This window comes from Diabrotica virgifera, chromosome 7 (genome assembly GCF_917563875.1).
Source record: "Diabrotica virgifera virgifera chromosome 7, PGI_DIABVI_V3a".
NCBI lineage: Eukaryota > Metazoa > Arthropoda > Insecta > Coleoptera > Chrysomelidae > Diabrotica > Diabrotica virgifera.
The window spans coordinates 89,154,767-89,173,413 of record NC_065449.1 but is presented as its reverse complement, the minus strand read 5'-3'; the positions used below and the strand labels follow the sequence as shown (position 1 = coordinate 89,173,413).

At 32.9% G+C, this 18,647-nt stretch overlaps 1 protein-coding gene across 2 annotated transcripts in view; it reads right to left on the bottom strand.

Moving 5' to 3' along the window:
• LOC114340991 (alpha-tocopherol transfer protein-like) overlaps positions 1-18,295 on the bottom strand; it is a 57,932-nt gene extending 39,637 nt beyond the window's left edge. For both annotated transcript variants that reach the window (XM_028291772.1, XM_028291774.1), the window contains exons 1-3: positions 18,110-18,295; positions 7,765-7,924; positions 468-720 (exon numbers count right to left, since the gene is read on the bottom strand). In XM_028291772.1, coding sequence (XP_028147573.1) covers positions 468-720; positions 7,765-7,924; positions 18,110-18,251 — 555 coding nt within the window. In that variant the 5' untranslated portion in view covers positions 18,252-18,295. The remainder of the gene's footprint in view (positions 1-467; positions 721-7,764; positions 7,925-18,109) is intronic.
• Between the last annotated feature and the right edge of the window lie 352 nt (positions 18,296-18,647).

The window sequence follows — 18,647 nt, the reverse complement described above, 5'->3', positions numbered from 1 at the left end:
CGTTATTTTGCCGGTCTTAATGCTCTCGTCACAATATATAAATTTATTTAAAACTTTTAATAGTTATTTATGATATAAGTGTTAAAAGTACACGTTTAAGACACACATGTGAAAGTTTGCAGTATGAGCGATAGCGAGTTCTGCAATTCACATGAGTGCCTTAAAAATGTACTTTTTAACACGCATATCATACAATATTTTTTCTACAAACGTAATTACAGGACAATATCTACAAAAACTTTTACTTGAACTTGACTGACATTCCATTTTCATATTTTTTTGACATTACATCAAAATTGCCTATACGGTCAATACGAACTGCAGCACTGCCTTAAAAAATTTTTAAAGCACTAGTGCCTTAAAGTAGCATTTTTACCGCTCGTATGGAGTGCTAAAAATTGCATTTTTAATACGGTTGTAGAAAAAATACATTATCCGCAAATAACTAGTACTAAAGATATTCTTACTTCCAAAATAAATTCGATCCTTCTAAAGACTTTGGGACCTAGTGCAGCAGCTTGGCCAATTTTCATATTTTTAAAATCCACAACTATTTTTTCTCCCAAACAAAGATCTTCCCACATTTTGACTTCAAACGTATTGACATATGTCAAAGCTGTTGCTTTGGTAACATCAAACATATCCAGTTCTACATCATTCATTTTAAATATTATAATTCTTTCTAAATTTTTAGTAAGATCAGGTAGCGGGCAACAAGTCCTGAAAGATAAAGATTTTCGTCGAAGGAAATCGGAAAAAAATATCTCTATGTAAAATTAAATTACGGCGAATTTTTATTTGGATGTTTTTGGTTTAAAGTTAAAATCTTCGGACTTATGTACAGAGCAGTAATTGAAAAAAAAAGAAGATTTCTGATCGCTAATTTGTTTATAAACAAAATAGCACAGTTTCTGCGGACTTTTCATACCTATGTATATTACCAATTTATTATGCAATCTTAAGATTCGATTCCAGCAATAAAATAGCATAAATACCTTTTTCCCAAAAATAGGTTATTGATCATGTTCAAAATAAGAGAGCTAACAGGAACTACAACGTTAATGGGGTTTTATTGTTTCGTATGGCCAATGGACCTCTAAATATGAAAAAAGCGCGGAGTGCTACCATTTGAAGGGGTGTGTTTTTGAGAAAGGGGTGAATTAGTCCATTTTTTTACAAAAATATTATTGTGTTTTCAATTTATCAATCAAAGGCAAAATGAAAATTAAATTAAATTTTTTTATTTTATAACGCGGGCACATAAATTTGATACACCCTGTATATTGATCTGTAAATATTTATTAGAATTTAGTTTGGATGTAAGTGGATTTCTTTTTTAATGAGTTTTCCGATGAACCATTAAAGACTTTTGTGAATAATTAAAGTGAAAAGGACGATGTATTTAGGTTTAAAATGGAGAAAGTTTGTTTACTACGGAAACTATAGAATCCACAGCTGGATGTAATTATCATTTTCGAGAAAAGGTGATTTAAAAGAAAGTTTGGAATGTTAATATCTTTGTTTCAACCCGAGTAAATTTTGTAGGGTTCCACGAAAGTAATTAGGATGGTCGGAATAATTTTGAAAAAGACTGTTTGTTTGTCGAATGGAAAATATTGTTTATGATTCTTGGCAAGTTGGAAGGGGAAAAGTGGTTTGAATGATTGAGAGAGTTTGAAAAAGAAGTCATTATGTTTTTGGCATCGCTAAGGAGCAGTTCGACGTTTTCGTGGATAGATAGTTAGCAGATACCAGTGGCTGTTTGATAGTGGAGAATAGTGTTGAAAAGTGGAACGAGAGACAGATCAAATTGAGACGAAATACCTCTTTGATTCTGTATTATTGTGAGAAGGAGAGCAGAGAATTTTTGGAGTTTTGTTTGAATCGACTACGTGTCAAAAGAGGCCCGGCTTGTTGGAGAATTGGTGCTGGTATGCTGATAGTTTTGAAGCTGGAGAACGGAGAGGGCTTTGATGAGTAGCCTTTAACATAGTCAACAAACCGATAAATTGTTTTTTTTTAACTATAATAATATTTAATTGGTAAGAATTTCATTCGGACATCTGTGTCCACAGGTTCTAGATTTGATAGATTTTAGAGTATTGATTTTGATAAATAAAAGACAATTCTGTATGTTCATTTTAATATTTTGCTTTATTTCTTTTCCCTATTTTATCCCGATTAGGATCAACTAAGAGATACTGAACCCACGAGAGAAGATAAGTATAACGTGAGATAATTTAGTTTTTTTAATAGTATAAAAAGGCACCCTGAGATTTTTTATTCATTTTTATGTATGATTTGCGACAATTAAATAATTAATCAAATAAATAATAATTAATATAAAATTAATAAGAAGCAGATCATAACAATATATTAAAAAAAAAGCAAAAAACATACGAAAGAAAGCAATTTTGTTTTTTGCCCCATAACTTTTTTCCACGGGGATAGGTATAGCTTTTGCTTTACAGAAAAAAACTTCTATCATTTCTCTTTAAAATGACGTTTGGTAGAAGTCTTTAGTAGGAGTTTTGATTTCCGAAATGTGATTTTTCAAATTTCGCAACTTACAGCATTTTTGGGTCAGTTTTGGGTCGTGGGTAAAATGGATTACCCACGTCGGGTTATGGGTATTTTGATTTTGCTCAATCTCCGGTAACCGTTTTTATTTCGGCAATTTAGTACTTTCGTTTTCCCGCAACGCGCTCTGGGTATTTTGCTTCGGCCAATGTCAGAATAAAACGCTCACTCCGCGACGTGAGTAATTCACGTTTTCCACATCGCAAAGTGAATAAAAATTTCGGACATTGTCCGAATTCGGCATTTGAGCGTAACATATATAAATACAACGCTCCGTTTACTGTTTTCCCAAATAAGAAAGAGCATACCCAAGATACCAAACATTTAACGACCATCTAGTTTGACTCTTCGTAATTTCCTCTTCTTTAAGTATCGTACCCGCTACCGGCGGTAGCGGGTAGGAACTCCTTTGGATAGTCCTATCAGGGAAAATGAATCAGTCCCTGCCCTCCGTAGATTCCGGGGGTTTCCTGGCCCGGGAAACTAGTACCCGTTTCGGGTCCCTTGTCGAGGGATACGGATGAAGTCCATAACGGCAGACATAGCGGAGAAGAATACCTTCGGTACGGAATGGATGGCGGACGTGGCAACCCCTTGATCTTAGGGTTTGTATGGGATCAAAGCAGCGCAGCGTCTGACTCAGAGTGAGCGGCTGGAAACAGCGTCTGACCCACAATGGGCGGCTGAATGAAAACTCGCCAACTCGCCTGACAAGCGTGGCGTTTTAATGTAAAAGAACCCTCTTCAATAAACATGTCGAATCACAAAACAAACGGAGTATTACCCCAGGTGGGTAGAGATAACAACTCCCAGTCCCACACCGACAAACCGGTCTGCCTCTAGGATTCTGGGGGAGGCAAACATTCGACTAAACTAAACGTAGGGACATAAAACATCAGATCCATGAATGAAGACACTAAACTCCACGAATTAGAAGAAGAACTAACTCATATACAATGGGATGTCATAAAAAAGGAAAAGTATATTTCCTAGGAAACAAAAAACCTCATGACCAAAATAAAAACAATAATAAACGAAGATAAGAGAAACACAGCAGATTACAAAGAAGTAAACAAAGCTGTCAGAAGGAACATTTAGGTAAGTCAAAGGAGAGTACAGGAAGAAAAAATAGAAAAAACCGTTGAACAAAATAAAAATATGAAATGCTTAAAACCACAGCTTGGAAGCATACATATTAATAGTGTAAAGAACAAAGAAGGCATAGAGACCAAAAATATAGAAGAAATTATACAGATAACACAAGAATATTATAAAAACCTGTACAATACAAAACAGAAACCAACACAAGAAATCCTTAAGCAACTACAAATAAAACAAAAAAATGTCAATTCCGACTTACAACCAGAAATCAGTAAGAATGAGATAAAAAGAGCACTCAAGGAGACGAAGAATAATAAATCGCCAGGAAAAGACGGGATAACTGTGGAAATGCTAAAAAATGGTGGGAAAACAACTAGAGACGTTCTGTACATACTTATGAATAAAATTTTAATGACCAAACAAATACCCAACACTTGGAACGAAGCAGTAACACTGTTACTATTTAAAAAAGGAGATAAAAATGGTCAAAACAATTACAGACCCATAACTTTACTAAATGTGATGTACAAACTATTAACCAAGATATTAACAAACAGATTAACAACTAAATTAGATGGATAACAGGCAAGAGAACAAGCCGGATTTAGAAAAAACTTTAGTAAAATTGACCACCTTTTAACGATGAAGATATTAATCGAAAAAGCTAACGAATATCATATCCCACTATACATGGTATTTATTGGCTTCGAAAAATCATTTGATAGTGTGGAACACTGGGCAGTAAAGAATTCCCTACAAAACAGCAGAATAGACTACAGAGATACCGACTTAATTACAAATATATATAATAAGGCAACAACAACTATTAAGCTAATGAAACAAACGGAGCCTATTAAAATATACCGAGGAGTAAGACAAGGAGATACCATCTCGCCCAAGCTATTTAACCAAGCTCTAGAAGATGTGTTCAAACAACTACACTGGGATGGCTTGGGTAAAAACATAAACAGGCAATATCTGAATCACTTACGATATGCTGATGATATTGTATTAATAACAGAAAGAAGTGAAGAACTACAAAAGATGATGGAAGATCTAGATAGAGAATCCACAAAGATAGGACTAAAGATGAATTACATTAAAACAAAAACCATGACCAATCAACAAGAAGAACTAATAATTACAGTGGCACAAACAAGAATAGAACAAGTAAAAGAGTATATATATCTAGGACAAATCACTAGATTAAATAAAGAAAATCAGACCGAAGAAATAAAGAGAAGAATAAGATTGGCCTGGGCATCATTCGGAAAACTGTCTTACCGCAATATCTAAAAAAAAAGAGTCTTCAATCAATGTATACTCCCTGTTCTAATATTTGGCTCTCAGGCATGGACGTTTACAAATGAAAATATAAAAAAAGTAGCAAAGACAGAAAGATCCATGGAAAGAAAAATGCTGAACATTAAACTATCAGACAGGAAAAGAAACGAATGGATCCGTAACAAAACAAAAGTGAAGGATGTCTCAACCCAAGTAGCAAAGCTTAAATGGAAGTTCGCCGGACACACCCTACGGCAGAAGGATGAAAGATGGACTAAGACGATTATACATTGGAGACCGTGGAACCACAAACAAAAAGGGGGAGGCCACAAATGCGATGGTCAGATGACCTGAAGAAGCACACTGGGTCAAAATGGATGCAAATTGTCCAAGATAGAGAGGCATGGAAGAAGGACGAGGAGGCCTATATCCAAGGATGGATGTTTAGGGCTGATTAGATAGATAGATAGACCCAAATTTTAGGCGTGGGTAGCTTCCATGATAATTTGCCGATATCGTTCTCGATCTTGTGCGGCATGTAATAGTTGATCGGCTGATAAGCCAGTCCATTGAATAAGATTTCTGAGCCATGAATATTTCTTCCTGCCAACTCATCTTCTCCGTCGATCTTTCCGTTGAGTATTAACTGCAGCATCCTGTATCTGCTACCTCTCACTATGTGCCCCAGATATTCAAGTTTTCTCTTTTTTATCATCTTGATTAAGTCACCTTCGCCTTGACCTACTCTCTTTAAGACCTGTCTGTTTGAAATGCGTCGAACTCAAGATATTTTGAGCATTCTACGATATGACCATATCTCGAAGGCTTCTAATTTGTTCATCATGTTAACCGTCACGATCCAGGTTTCACATCCATATAATAATACAGGATACACATAACATTTTACGAACTTGATTCTTAGTTGTAAATTCAGCTGAGAGTTGCTCAGAATAGATCTAAGTTTCAAAAATGCTCCTCGAGTTTTGCAATTTGTATACGAGTTTTAATTTCTTCATCTGGATTTAGTGTCTCGTTTATCCAACATCCTAGTTATTTAAAATGATTAACTTTTGTTATCGGTTCAATACTGACAATTAGTTGCATAGGGCTGGTGTCTTCTTTGCTAACCACAACTAACTTTGTCTTTGTTGTATTTATGATAAGTCCGTTATTGGAGCATTCTCTAGTGACTCGATCTATGAGGAATTGAAGATCTTTGATACTTTCAGCCTTGATCGCGGTGTTGTCTGCATATCTGATTTTGTTAATAGTTTCTCCCCCGATTCTAACTCCACATTGCCCTTCCAAGGCTTCGTTAAAAATTATTTCTGAGTATACGTTAAACAAGGAGATAACACACAACCCTCTCTGACACCTCTTTGAATGCAAATTTTGTCTGTCTCTTTGCCATCTACCAGAATAGAAGCTTCTTGATTCCAATACAGATGTTGTAAAACCTACCATTTTGAACCCTATCAAACGCCTTCTCAAAATATATAAAGCAGACGTAAATTGGTTTCTGTATTTCCCATGATCGTTGAGGTAATGTTAGCATTGAGAACAAAGCTTCCCTCGTTCCAAATTCTTCTCTGAAACCGAATTGTTGGTTTGCCATTGTCTAATCACATTTCTGCTTGATTATATTAAAAACTATCTTAGAAAGTAGCTTGAGAGAGTGGCTCATGAGACTAATTAGTCTAAATTCTTTACATGATGATTTATTAGGTTTCTGTGGCATCATTTCAGTTTCGTATATGTGGTTTAAAATGTTTGTTAGTTCTGAGACATGGTCGTCATCTAGAAGTTTGAACCAGTCTGATGATATTTGGTCAGGGCCTGGAGATTTCCCTTTTTTTAAGTTATTGTATGGCTTTCTATATTTCGGCTTTTAAAATACTAGGACCAGTATTTGAATACTTTGTGGCGTTAAGTGGTGGTCTTATATCCAGAAAGAGCTCTTTTATATAGTTAGTCCATTTTTCCTTTTTTTTTTGTTTAAGTCGAGAATTATTTTACCTTTGGCGTTTCTCATAAAGTAAGTTCTTTTTCTCTGAGCGCAGATAATTTCTTTTAAGTGTTTTGTGTATATTAAACTCGTCATTTGTAGTTCTTCCATTTCACAACATTTTTGTTCCATCCAGGCCTCTTTTGCTCTCTTAACTTGGTCTTGATTTTTTCAATTTCTTCTTTGTTGAACAAGGTCTAGTATTTTATCGGTCATCCAATCCTTTTTTTTTTCTTGGGTCTTTTTCTGGTTTCAAAACTTCATTTGCTGTGGTGACCATGGCGGAATTCATTATATCTAGAATTTGACAGATATTTTCTTGTTCAGATCTTTCTAACTGTTTTTTAATTTCACGATTTATCTTATTTCTTCATAATTACATGGTACGAATTTGTTGTGTAGTAGTAGCAGAAGTTCTGCTGAATGACACATAAGTTTTTGTGAAACGTGGCTTTATTTCCTAATAGAAAAAATCGAAAAAATTTCCTTTTGTACTATTAGTTTTTTGTTGTGTCGATTCACATAAAGCTACCTTTATTTAAACATCCCCCTTGGGCAACCCAAGTGAAAAGAACCCCCTTTTCACTTGGTCGTACCAACTTAGAAACCTTCGCTGGCTCATGCACAACAACTTTGCTTAAGATCATCACATGATCAAATTTACGATTCTATAAAGGACAGACAGACATGCATTCATTTATATTTATATAGATAGATTAACAGATTATATTCATCTAACTAGATAGTGGTAGAGATATTTATATGTATTTGTCTGATCAAGAAAGAATACTTACATTTGTTCATACGTTGACTCCATACCGATAGATGTTGGACTCGTATTCGTAAAGAGTTCTGGAGTAACTGTTCTAACTGCGTAATACATATCCAAACATTGTTTTGCTCTTTCAATACTAAAGTTACAGATCGTCAAAAAATATTGAATCATAATATCATCTACAAATTAATTTAAACCATATTAATTAAGACATCCTTAAAATAGGTATGATCGATAAATAATAAAGCTATTTACCATCATTTAATAAGCATTTTACAATGAGAATGTAAATGTTGAAATAAATTTATTTTTAGTGAAACAGATCAGAAATATGCTTTATTGTCATGGAAAATTTTACAATTTTATAGACGAAGCTTACACAGATAAGAGTCATAAATAAAAACAATAACAAACACAATTTACTAAAATTATATAAATCGTCAATATAAATAAAAAAATAATGAAGTAAAATAAACAACAATAACAATATACTGCAAAATTAAAAAAAAATTGCAAATTGCATAGTCTATCTTAATAAAATTAATAAGGTCAGTTAATCTGCTGCATCTGACACTCAAATATAGATTAGAATTCCACTTATATGTATATAAGAATACTGTAATTTCTTAGTTATTGGTTAAGAAACTCTGCTACTGAATAATATAGTCTTTAAGATAGATAGGTTTTGTCATTTTACGGAACTTGGGGAAAGATGTTGCAGATTTAAGTTGTAGAGGAGATGGTCGTATAGTTTTTTGCGGAATATAATATAGATTCCTTTATTAACTCAGTGGACGGAATCGGTAAATATGTAGATATCAAAGGTAGAATTTCTGGTGGACTAGTCATGACTAGGTCTTGCTGGTAAGACATGTAGAATGTAGATGTTCACGAATAAGGCAAACAGTTTCTAACATATATAAAGAAGGTAGTGTTAAAAATCCTGTGATCTTTGAAGTAGATTCTGCAATCTGTTGTTCTTCTGAGGCCAAACATATATCTTATTGCTCTTTTTTGTAATTTAAAAATAACATCGGATTGGGCAGCTCTACCAGAACCCCAAAAAGGAAGACCATATCGAAAATGCTACTCGAACAAAGAAAACTATGTTATTTTGGAAGAGGCTAAATTGATTTCCTTCGAAGCAGATCTTACTGCATGGCAAGCTGAGGACATGGTTTCTTGCTTAACACATCGATATGAAGGGACAATTTAACGTTGCTATCTAAAATAATACCAAGAAATTTTACAGTATCAACGATACTGATCTGCCTGTTATTAAGAGGTAAGAGTTAAAGAGCTCCTTTATAGGATAATGCTAATGTTTTATCTACGCTGAAAGAGAGTAAATTTGAATCGGACCAGGTTTTTATGGTAAGTAGATCAGAAGTTAAAGTACCATGAAAAGTTGTGATATTTGAGTTGCTCCAAGTGATACTGGTATCATCAGCAAAAAGAAAACATTTTCCATCGATTTTTAAATTGGTGATATCATTAAAAAAATAAGGAAAAGTAGAGGACCCAATACTGAACCTTGTGGTACCACACGTCCCCACATACAATGTTTTTGAGATTCCAGACTGTCATTTGCTCTAACCAGTTGTTTCCTATTATTATCCAAGTAAAATTGAAACCAATTCAAGGAAATGCCTCGAATTCCGTAGAAATTTACACAATCAAAAGCTTTGGCATAATCACAAAAAACAGTACATTTATTATTTAAAAAGCCGAACTGATTTTGTGATAAAATATTGTTTTCAACGAGAAAGGACGTAAGTCGGACTTTTATGAGTCTCGCAATAATTTTGGAGAGTACCGGTAGTAATGCAATAGGTCTATAAATGCAAGCATTAGATTTTTCACCACCCTTATGAAGGGGAATAATGATGACTTCTTTAGGCACTCCGGAAATTTACCTTTCTCAAAAGAATCACTAATTAGTGAGATGAGGACTCCACACATTTTCTGTGAGATTTGAGAAAAATTTTATGGATAGTCCATCAGTACTACAGGAAGATTTGCTTTTGATATTATTTATTGTTTCGATTAGTTCATATTTATCAACTGGTCTTATAAAAAATGATGAATTCGAGACCTTTCTTGAATTAGGGTGATAGGAAATGGGATCTTACTGTGAAAAAATAGTTGATGTTATATTTTTACTCACATTAATAAAGTATTCATTTAGATTTTCTGGGTCTGGAAGAAAAAATGTTTGAGCTGTGTGAGTTTTATTTCGAAGATCGTTTATTATGGACCAAGTTTCTTTTGCAACACTTTTAGAGCTTCTCAGACAATTTTGATAGTACAGTTTTTAGCTGATTTTAGGAGCATTAAATAGGTACTTAATGATATATTCAGTAACAGAGACGTTGGTAGTAAATTTGTTGATGTACAATATTAAACGCATATTCCTGGCTCATATGCAGACACCTTTGGTTGCCCACGATTTGTGATGTATTGGCTTAATTGTAATTAAAGGAAATGCTTTATTGAAGATACAGACAAGCTTATTCAAACAATCACTGAAATTATGATCGTCTCCATAGAAGGAAAGTGCAACTCAGAGGTCAAGTATAAATTTTGGAATTTACGAAAGTTCCGAGAGGAAAAAATCCTGCCTAAACGTCGAGTTTTCAAAGAGGGCTTGCTGAAGATGTTAAACTTCGTATAAACCGCTTCATGATCAAAGAGTCCTGCATTAACAATTATTGTAGAGCAGACATGACGGGGTTATAAATCTGAGACAATATAATTAATTATGGTAGATGTAGTTTTTGTAATCCTTGTAGGAGAAATAACGTACATTGAGAGAACATACGATTAAAATATGTTAACTAAGGATATTTGTGTAGCACAAGTATCCGCATAATTAATGTTGAAGTCCCCGCATAAAATTTTTCTGCTTTTATGAGGCAAATCATCTAACAAAATAATCAGGTTTTGAAAAAATAGTTCCACGGAAGAGTCAGGTGATTTATAATTGCCAATAATAAAAAGATTAAAGTTCTTACTGTAAACTAAAGAAAACTCAAAAAAGGCTTCACTTAACAGAAAGCCATATTTTGTTACCAGAGAAAAACCATTATTTGTAGAAAGAATTATGGTGCCCCCATGAGCTGAATTTGAATGATCATACCTATAGTCCTGTCGCCAGGGGGGGTACAACGGCCTCCTTAATTCAGATGGACTTTCCCAAGTTTTTTTTATATATTTTGACCCGCAGAATACGAATTTTTTGGGTAACAGTTGATCCGGACGTCGATAACATTGTTATAGACAAAGAACTTGAGGAATTACATAACAGTGATTTCTTGCAAAACAAAACATCTTTTTGTATTTTTTGGGTCATTCTAGGCAAAAAATGCTCTGACAAGTTTTTTCGTAGGATGCATAGTTTTCGAGATAACCGCGGTTGAACTTTCAAAAAATCGAAAATGTGCAATTTTTGAACTCGAATAACTTTTGATTAAAAAATAAAGTAGCAATTCTGCTTACCGCATTTGAAAGTTTAAGTCAAATTATATCGGTATTGAATATTTGCATTGCATTATTTTATTGTTAAACAAAGCTATAAAAACCTAGTTCGCGAGTGATGTTTTCAATGATTTCTCATTTAAAATCGAACGAGTAGATAGAGTAGCTACAAGTGCAAGCGAGGCAATTTCTACGTAGCATGCGTTAAAACGCATGTATTAGGCACGGGAAACACTATGTGTTTATAGCTTTGTTAACCAATAAAAAAATTAATTTTTAGCAATGCAAATAATCAAAACCGATATAATTTGACTTAAACTTTCAAATGCGGTAAGCAGAATTGCTACTTTATTTTTTAATCAAAAGTTATTCGGGTTCAAAAATTGCAATTTTTAGATTTTTTGAAAGTTCAACCGCGGTTATATCGAAAACTATGCATTCTACGAAAAAACTTGTAGACATATTTTTTGCTTAAAATGACCCAAAAAATACAAAAAGATGTTTTGTTTTGCGAGAAATCGCTGTTATGTAATTCCTCAAGTTCTTTGTCTATAACAATCTTATTGACATCCGGATCAACTGTTACCCAAAAAATTCGTATTCTACGGGTCAAAATATATAAAAAAAACTTGGGTAAGTCCATCTGAATTAAGGAATCCGTTGTACCCCCCCTGGCGACAGGACTACTAGCAATAGTGGAATATTTTTCTAAAAAAAAGGCTCGTTGACTTCAACCTAGTGCTCAGTGACCGCAACTATCGGGAAAAATCCTAATTCCTCTAGAAACAGAAATAATTCAGAATTTTTATATCTTATAGAACATATATTAACCAGAACCACGCATCAGTGGTTATCATTAAAATAATTTGAGGATTCTAGTCCTTCAGAAAACGTTGTGATGTTTAAAAATTTCGTCTTGCAGAGACAGCGGGATTGTAGTTTGGGTGGCCCTTGATTTTTGCAGTTGAATAATTCTTTTCGAAGCAAGAAAGGACCTCAAGGCAGCAAGATCAGGTGTACCTGATCTGGACCAATTCCATAGGCATCGTTAAATTCTAGGAGAATTTTTCGTAGATCTTCAGGCTTAGTAGGAAGTCCTTCGGAAGCCAGAAACAGTTTAATACGGGTGTTGGTAAATTAATCATAAAACACTGAAGCAGCTTGGTCGTGTAGAAAAGCAAGATGAAGTTTATTGGCTTTTAAGATATCCGGTTCCCTTAATCTGGCTAGAAGATATCGACTATTAGAGTTATTGGTTAATCTAACTTTTGGTGGGGTCAATGGATCCAGATTATCGACGGTTCTAAAGTATCTTTCTTAATGAAATTTATATACGTATGGAAAGGATTTTTATATGTATTTGCAAATTTCGATGGCCTGTTTGTCTGTACGTATGTTTGTGCTCTGTACTTTATCATTGTTGTTGCTAAAACTGGTATTAGAAATTTCCAGGCTAATGGGACTTCTGATATTCTTCGGATTCTTATGTGACTCAGATGAAAGCCTTAGTTCGAAATATGAAGATTCAATAGACCCTTTAATCTTTACACCAGGTGGCCAAATGTCCTTATTACTTAATAGGTTAATAGGTTCTAGATTTTATACCTATTTTGAACGAAGAACCAGTTGCTGTGTCGGCATCTTTAAATAGTGCATAACATCTTATATACTCCTTGATACCTAGCTTCTCTGTAATATAGTACACCACTTGTATAGGGGTGTATCTTGGGCTCAAGTTACTAATAACTACAAAGTAACATTTATCTTCTGTAGTTTTTGATTTTTCCTCTGGACTTGCTTCGAAATGTTGAGGCTCTTCAGTGTGGGTACTCGAGATGGCATAACGTCTGTATTTTTCTTCAATACCTCTTTTTTCGTTGCAATGGTAGATAGAATTTTGGTAAGATTGCTCACTTGATTCGGTATTTCATTGATATTTGAAGAGAACTTTTCTAATCCCGGCTTAATCTCAGTTAAATTTGAGTCTTGGATTTGAACCTTAATATTTTCATTTGAACCTCCGAAAAAACTGACGATATATTGAAAATATTATGTTCCATCTGCCTAACAGGTTTTAAAACCTTTTCAGGATTCAACAGGTTATTTAGTTTATGGATCTCGTCAATTTTCTTACACTCAACGAAAAAGGTACGTAATATCAATAAAAATGTTAATTCAGACAATAACAAACGCAATACTTAAAATTTATCCAATTCTTGGTTTTATTGGGACAACAAAACGATGGTCATCAATTCATTATTTTCGTTCGTTGAGCCAATGTATTACGTTTATTGAATGCATGAACATTCATTATGTATACCATAATATCACTTTATTGGTATTACGAACTCTGTTCACTGAGTCAACGAACACTATTTATTGTTATTACGAACTCTGATCACTGAGTCAACGAACACTATTTATTGAAACAACAACGTCGTTAATTGACCGACGAAGACTATTCGTTGTGTCAATAACAGTGTTATTTCTCCTAACGTATTCCGTTTATTTCTACAATTATTTCCGTTTATTGTTACAATTAATTCCGTTAATTCCCACAATAAATACGGTTTTTCTGAAAGCAATTATATTCATTCTTACAATCAGTTTCGTTCATTCCTACTATGAACTTTTTTTATATTAATAATTACTGAATGCAATCGCCCAATGTATGATATTAATTGATTAATAATAATTTTTTAAATCCCCCTATTTTATCCTTAACTTAAAGGACTTTACACTGTGTGATTTTTCATATGATTTCACTTATACAGTGTACTGGAATAAGTGATACACTCCCCCCACCCCCTTATTAACTTATTTATTTTTAGCACATAAGCAAAACGCTCGGACAGGTCGATTTTTAAAATAATCAAAGTATATTATAACATCAATGTTTCGAACTTTACACGATCCCTCTTTAGGTGACAGGCGCGGCGTAACTTTGATTTTTTTTTAATGGGAAAGTACGTCATGTGACAGCTTATTTAAAACCGTTTGAAATAGTGATTCCAAAAATGTATAACACTTTAATCCCTTTTGAGAGCGCAGGTGCAAAATTTCGATCAAATTCATTTTAAACGCATTCATTTTTTTTTGGAATTCTGAGAAAACTAAGTATTTGTGAAAAATTTAAACGCAGAATAAAATATTATATTATTACCGAGGGCAGAAAGTCCCTTAGAATAAACAAAAAGTTTCTGTTGAATGGTATGCCTATTTGAAATTAAAAATCATACTAAATTTTCTCTTTTTCACCCCTGTGACTTATTAAAATAATCATTATAGAGGTTCTCAGGGACTTCAGACCCTCGATAATACTGTAATATTTTATTTTGCATTTAAATTTTCAAAAATAATAATTAGTTTTCTCAGGATTCGAAAAAAATTAATACATTTAAAAAGAATTCCACCGAAATTTCACGATAATAGACACACAAAAACTTCCTTCTACTACGGACTACACTTGAAAATGAAATGCAATTATTATTCGGCACTTCGGTAACACAGAGAAGCTAGGGGTATCACGATAAGGAAAAGCCGTTAACTTTCAAATGGTCAAGCAAAACATTTATTGTCTCAACAACTACGATAATTGTCAGAATGAACGCATTGATTGTGGGTATTAAATGCAGTAGTAGATTGATTAATGCATTCGTTATCACAACAATCAATTTACATCTATTCAATAATCATATATTACTCTATATTAACAACATTTGTACATTGTTTTAATGAAATCTGTACATTGTCACGATAAACCAAGGTAATTGCTTGTCATCTACGAAATCAATAACGTGAGTTGCTGCCAGAATTAACAGTATTTATTAAATATACGAAACTACGTTATTGGCTGAATAAATTGAGTGTTATTGATTAATGTACCTACTCTAGTTATTCTCACAATTATTATTCAATCATTGTGACAATAACCAAATACATGCGTCAATGTCTAAAAGTTCGTTGAAACAACAAATTAAATTGTTGTGACAACGAAGTATTATTCAGTAATATTACGAACTAAATTTTTTTGAGTATAGTGAGAGAGTCCAGTTTGTAATCATTTTTTGTCAATAAATCGTATGTCTCAATGAAAACAGGCAAATTATCAGTAAGATTTTTAGCAACTTGAGTTAAGGCTTCGAAGTTCTCTAATGGTATTTGATTTTTTGATAAGTTGGTTATTTTTTCATTTAAATGTCTTAATCTAGGTGAGTCACATATCGTACAAAAGAAAATTGTTTTTTCCGATATGGCTTTCGTTGTCGTTTTATTTAGTCCAGTGCATTTCATACAAAAATTTCTGCGGCAATATCCATCACAACGCAATTGCTTATACTTATCGGAATCCTCAAATTTTGCAAGACAGTTGTCACAGTTGTAGGTCATGGTTTCAAGGTTAGATATGTAAATATTTATCTGGGTCGAATGAAAGTAAACAAAAATAGAAAAACTTACACTATTATTCACAACACACCGAAAAGTCGATTTTATTTTTAAATTATAATTTTTTGGCATGTATATCATACTAGTGGCGTCATCCATATGTGCGATTTTTTGGGCTAATCAATGATTTTTTAAAATGAGAATAGGGGTTCTGTGCTAGCTCATTTAAAAGGTATTCAATTATCTACATAGTAGTATACACATTAACATAATGATTTTTATCGCCAACTGTCACTGAAGTGATTCATTATTGTACTCATTTGCCCTCATACCGAGATTGAATGTAAGTGGTCGATGGCAGTAATCAATTATTTGTTTGAGTGAACTTAAAATGTACTTACTTTAATTATTATTAAAAATATGGTACAAAATTTACGTTATTATTAATTAAATTAATGTCAAAAATTGAAATTCTGTAGTATTTTGCAATATTATAGTCATACAACATAAATCAAAACTTTACAGATTTAGTAATTAGGAATTCAATATTGATAACAACTATCGACTAAGCATCGAAACCGGCCATCAGGCAAAAGCATTATGTCATTACAGTCATAAGAAATTTTTATTTCGTCTAAAATTAAAAAAAATCTTAAATCTTTTAAGTTAGTTATTAACGCAAATAAAGTGTCAAATGTTGTTTTTGTTAATTCGATTAAATAGGACGGTGATAGACAGTTACTGATAATTCGTTAGTTATTTATGTAGATTTTCTACGATTCATCAAGGGAAAAGTAACTGCGGGGAGGCTACAGTTCATAGGAAATGACATAACTATTAACGTTATTTTTAATTTCTGGTATTATTCTAAGTATTAATATTAGTTTAATATTTAAATAAAAATACAATTATTAAACTCTTTAAAATATATTTATTTCGTTGAAATAATAATAATTGAAGTTTAACCTCTTATGTGCCTACAAAGAAATATTGTTTCATTAGAAGGATGTAATTAACCCTCAACTCGCATGGTGGGTCAGTATTGACCCAACAACATTTTGTTTGACAATTTAAAAACGTTGACGGACAGTGCACCAAATGTATAAGCAAGTGTTTTGACGCTATATAAATTATCCAAAGTAGAATAGGGAAATTGCTAAGTTTGTTTTAGCTTGCTTTTAATATAAGGAAACAATGAGTTTTTTAACATTTTGTGTAAACATGTGGACGACGACCATGCATGTCGTGTCACATTTCATATACATCTATAGATGTATTTTGTAGATACACTGCTCGTTATTTTAAAAATGTCGTCTAGTCTATAGACGTTGTGTCCCATTACATCAATGGAAATTAGACGTCCGTAGACGTTCTGTCCGTCAACGTGTTAACCAATATTGCAATCTGCGTACGGCACTGGCCAGCTATGAATTCTCCTATTTTCTACAGTACTCTCAGTTGACCTACGACCATTGTGCGTGTAGGTGACTGTTTCTTTTTTAAGGTAAGTGTTAATGTTTTTTTATGATTGCCGCTAAAATTTTGTATGCACCACGTCAGTCACTACTCTTTATCGAACTCGTCTGTTACTCGCCTCGCTCGCTTCTATTCGCTCCCTCTGCTCATAATATCAGACTCGTTCGATAAAGAGTCACTTTTGTATTTTACAAAAATGACGGGTATTCAAAATGGCGACTATACATATGTGACTAATAGCACGATAAACGATAACGTTTGAAACAAAAGTTCGATTTCAACCTTTGGTATAAAGGTTCACTTTTTGATGTATAAGATCGAGGTCCTGAAAACGAAGAATCGGTTTACCAGAAGTTGTGTTTTTCCTGGTTTTTTATGTAAAAATATGTTGTCTTTTTTCAATTATTTTACCCTGTATATATTAGTTTTTCAAAAAGATCCTTGAAAACAGCGTAAAAATATTTTTTAGGAAATATTTTGAACTTCCACAATAAAAACTTCCCCTTTAGTTTGTCCGACTAGACACCGTTAAGTTATAAACAAATTTTCCAGGCCTAAATAGCCAGGTATTAGATTTTTCCGTTATTACATAAAGATGTACCTCTAGCTATACTAAGCAAACCTATATGTTTTCCAATAAAATGCTATCTATTTATTCGTAAATATGGGCATATCCATTAGAACAGAGGTCGGCAACGCGACGCACGCGGGCGCCACTGCGCCCTTCAATAAATTTTAATGCTCCCGTAAACTATTGTTAATTGAGACAAGAAATTCAAAACGTATATTTTTTATACGTTTATATTAATATATTTGTTAGGTCAAAAAATAGTTGGCGCCCGCCATGAATTTTTAATTTAGTATTTCACTCTATACATTAAAAATGTTGCCGACCTCTGCATTAGAATATAAAAAAAAATCTTTAAAAATGGAGTATTCTTAAAATTTATAAATAATTTTTTGGGATATTTTATTAATTGTGTAGAATAGTTGTAATAATAAAAGTTAGATAAGGAAATACTTACCTGGAATTTCAGGAAAATAATTATTACTTTTTATCCAATATTTGATACTAGTTATATCTCTAATAACGTTGTCTTTATTTTTTCCAAAATGTGCCCATATTTTATTTGGGTCTGTTATTAATACAATTCCAGAATCACTCATTTTTACAAACTCGAATATAGCTGAAGACAGTATAATAATATATGATATTTCTAATAAAAACGCATTATATAGTAAAACCAGTTTATTAAAAAATAGTTATTATTATAATTTACGCTAGCCCTGATTATTAAGCAAAACATTTCTTGTTTTGTTAATTAGGCAGTTTTACGGAATTGATTGGTTTTAGTTATTTTTTTTTCGTTTGCATATTTAATTTAGTAACATAATAATATATCCCACGTGCATGCAGTAATTTTCTAATGAGTTCGTTATTTTGATAATGTCTACATTAAAAATTACACGAGTTAGTTAATTTTTCCAAAACACAATACATGACCAACCTTGTAGGTACTGGCGAAAAACATCTCAACTTATGGCACACAAATTGAAAACGTG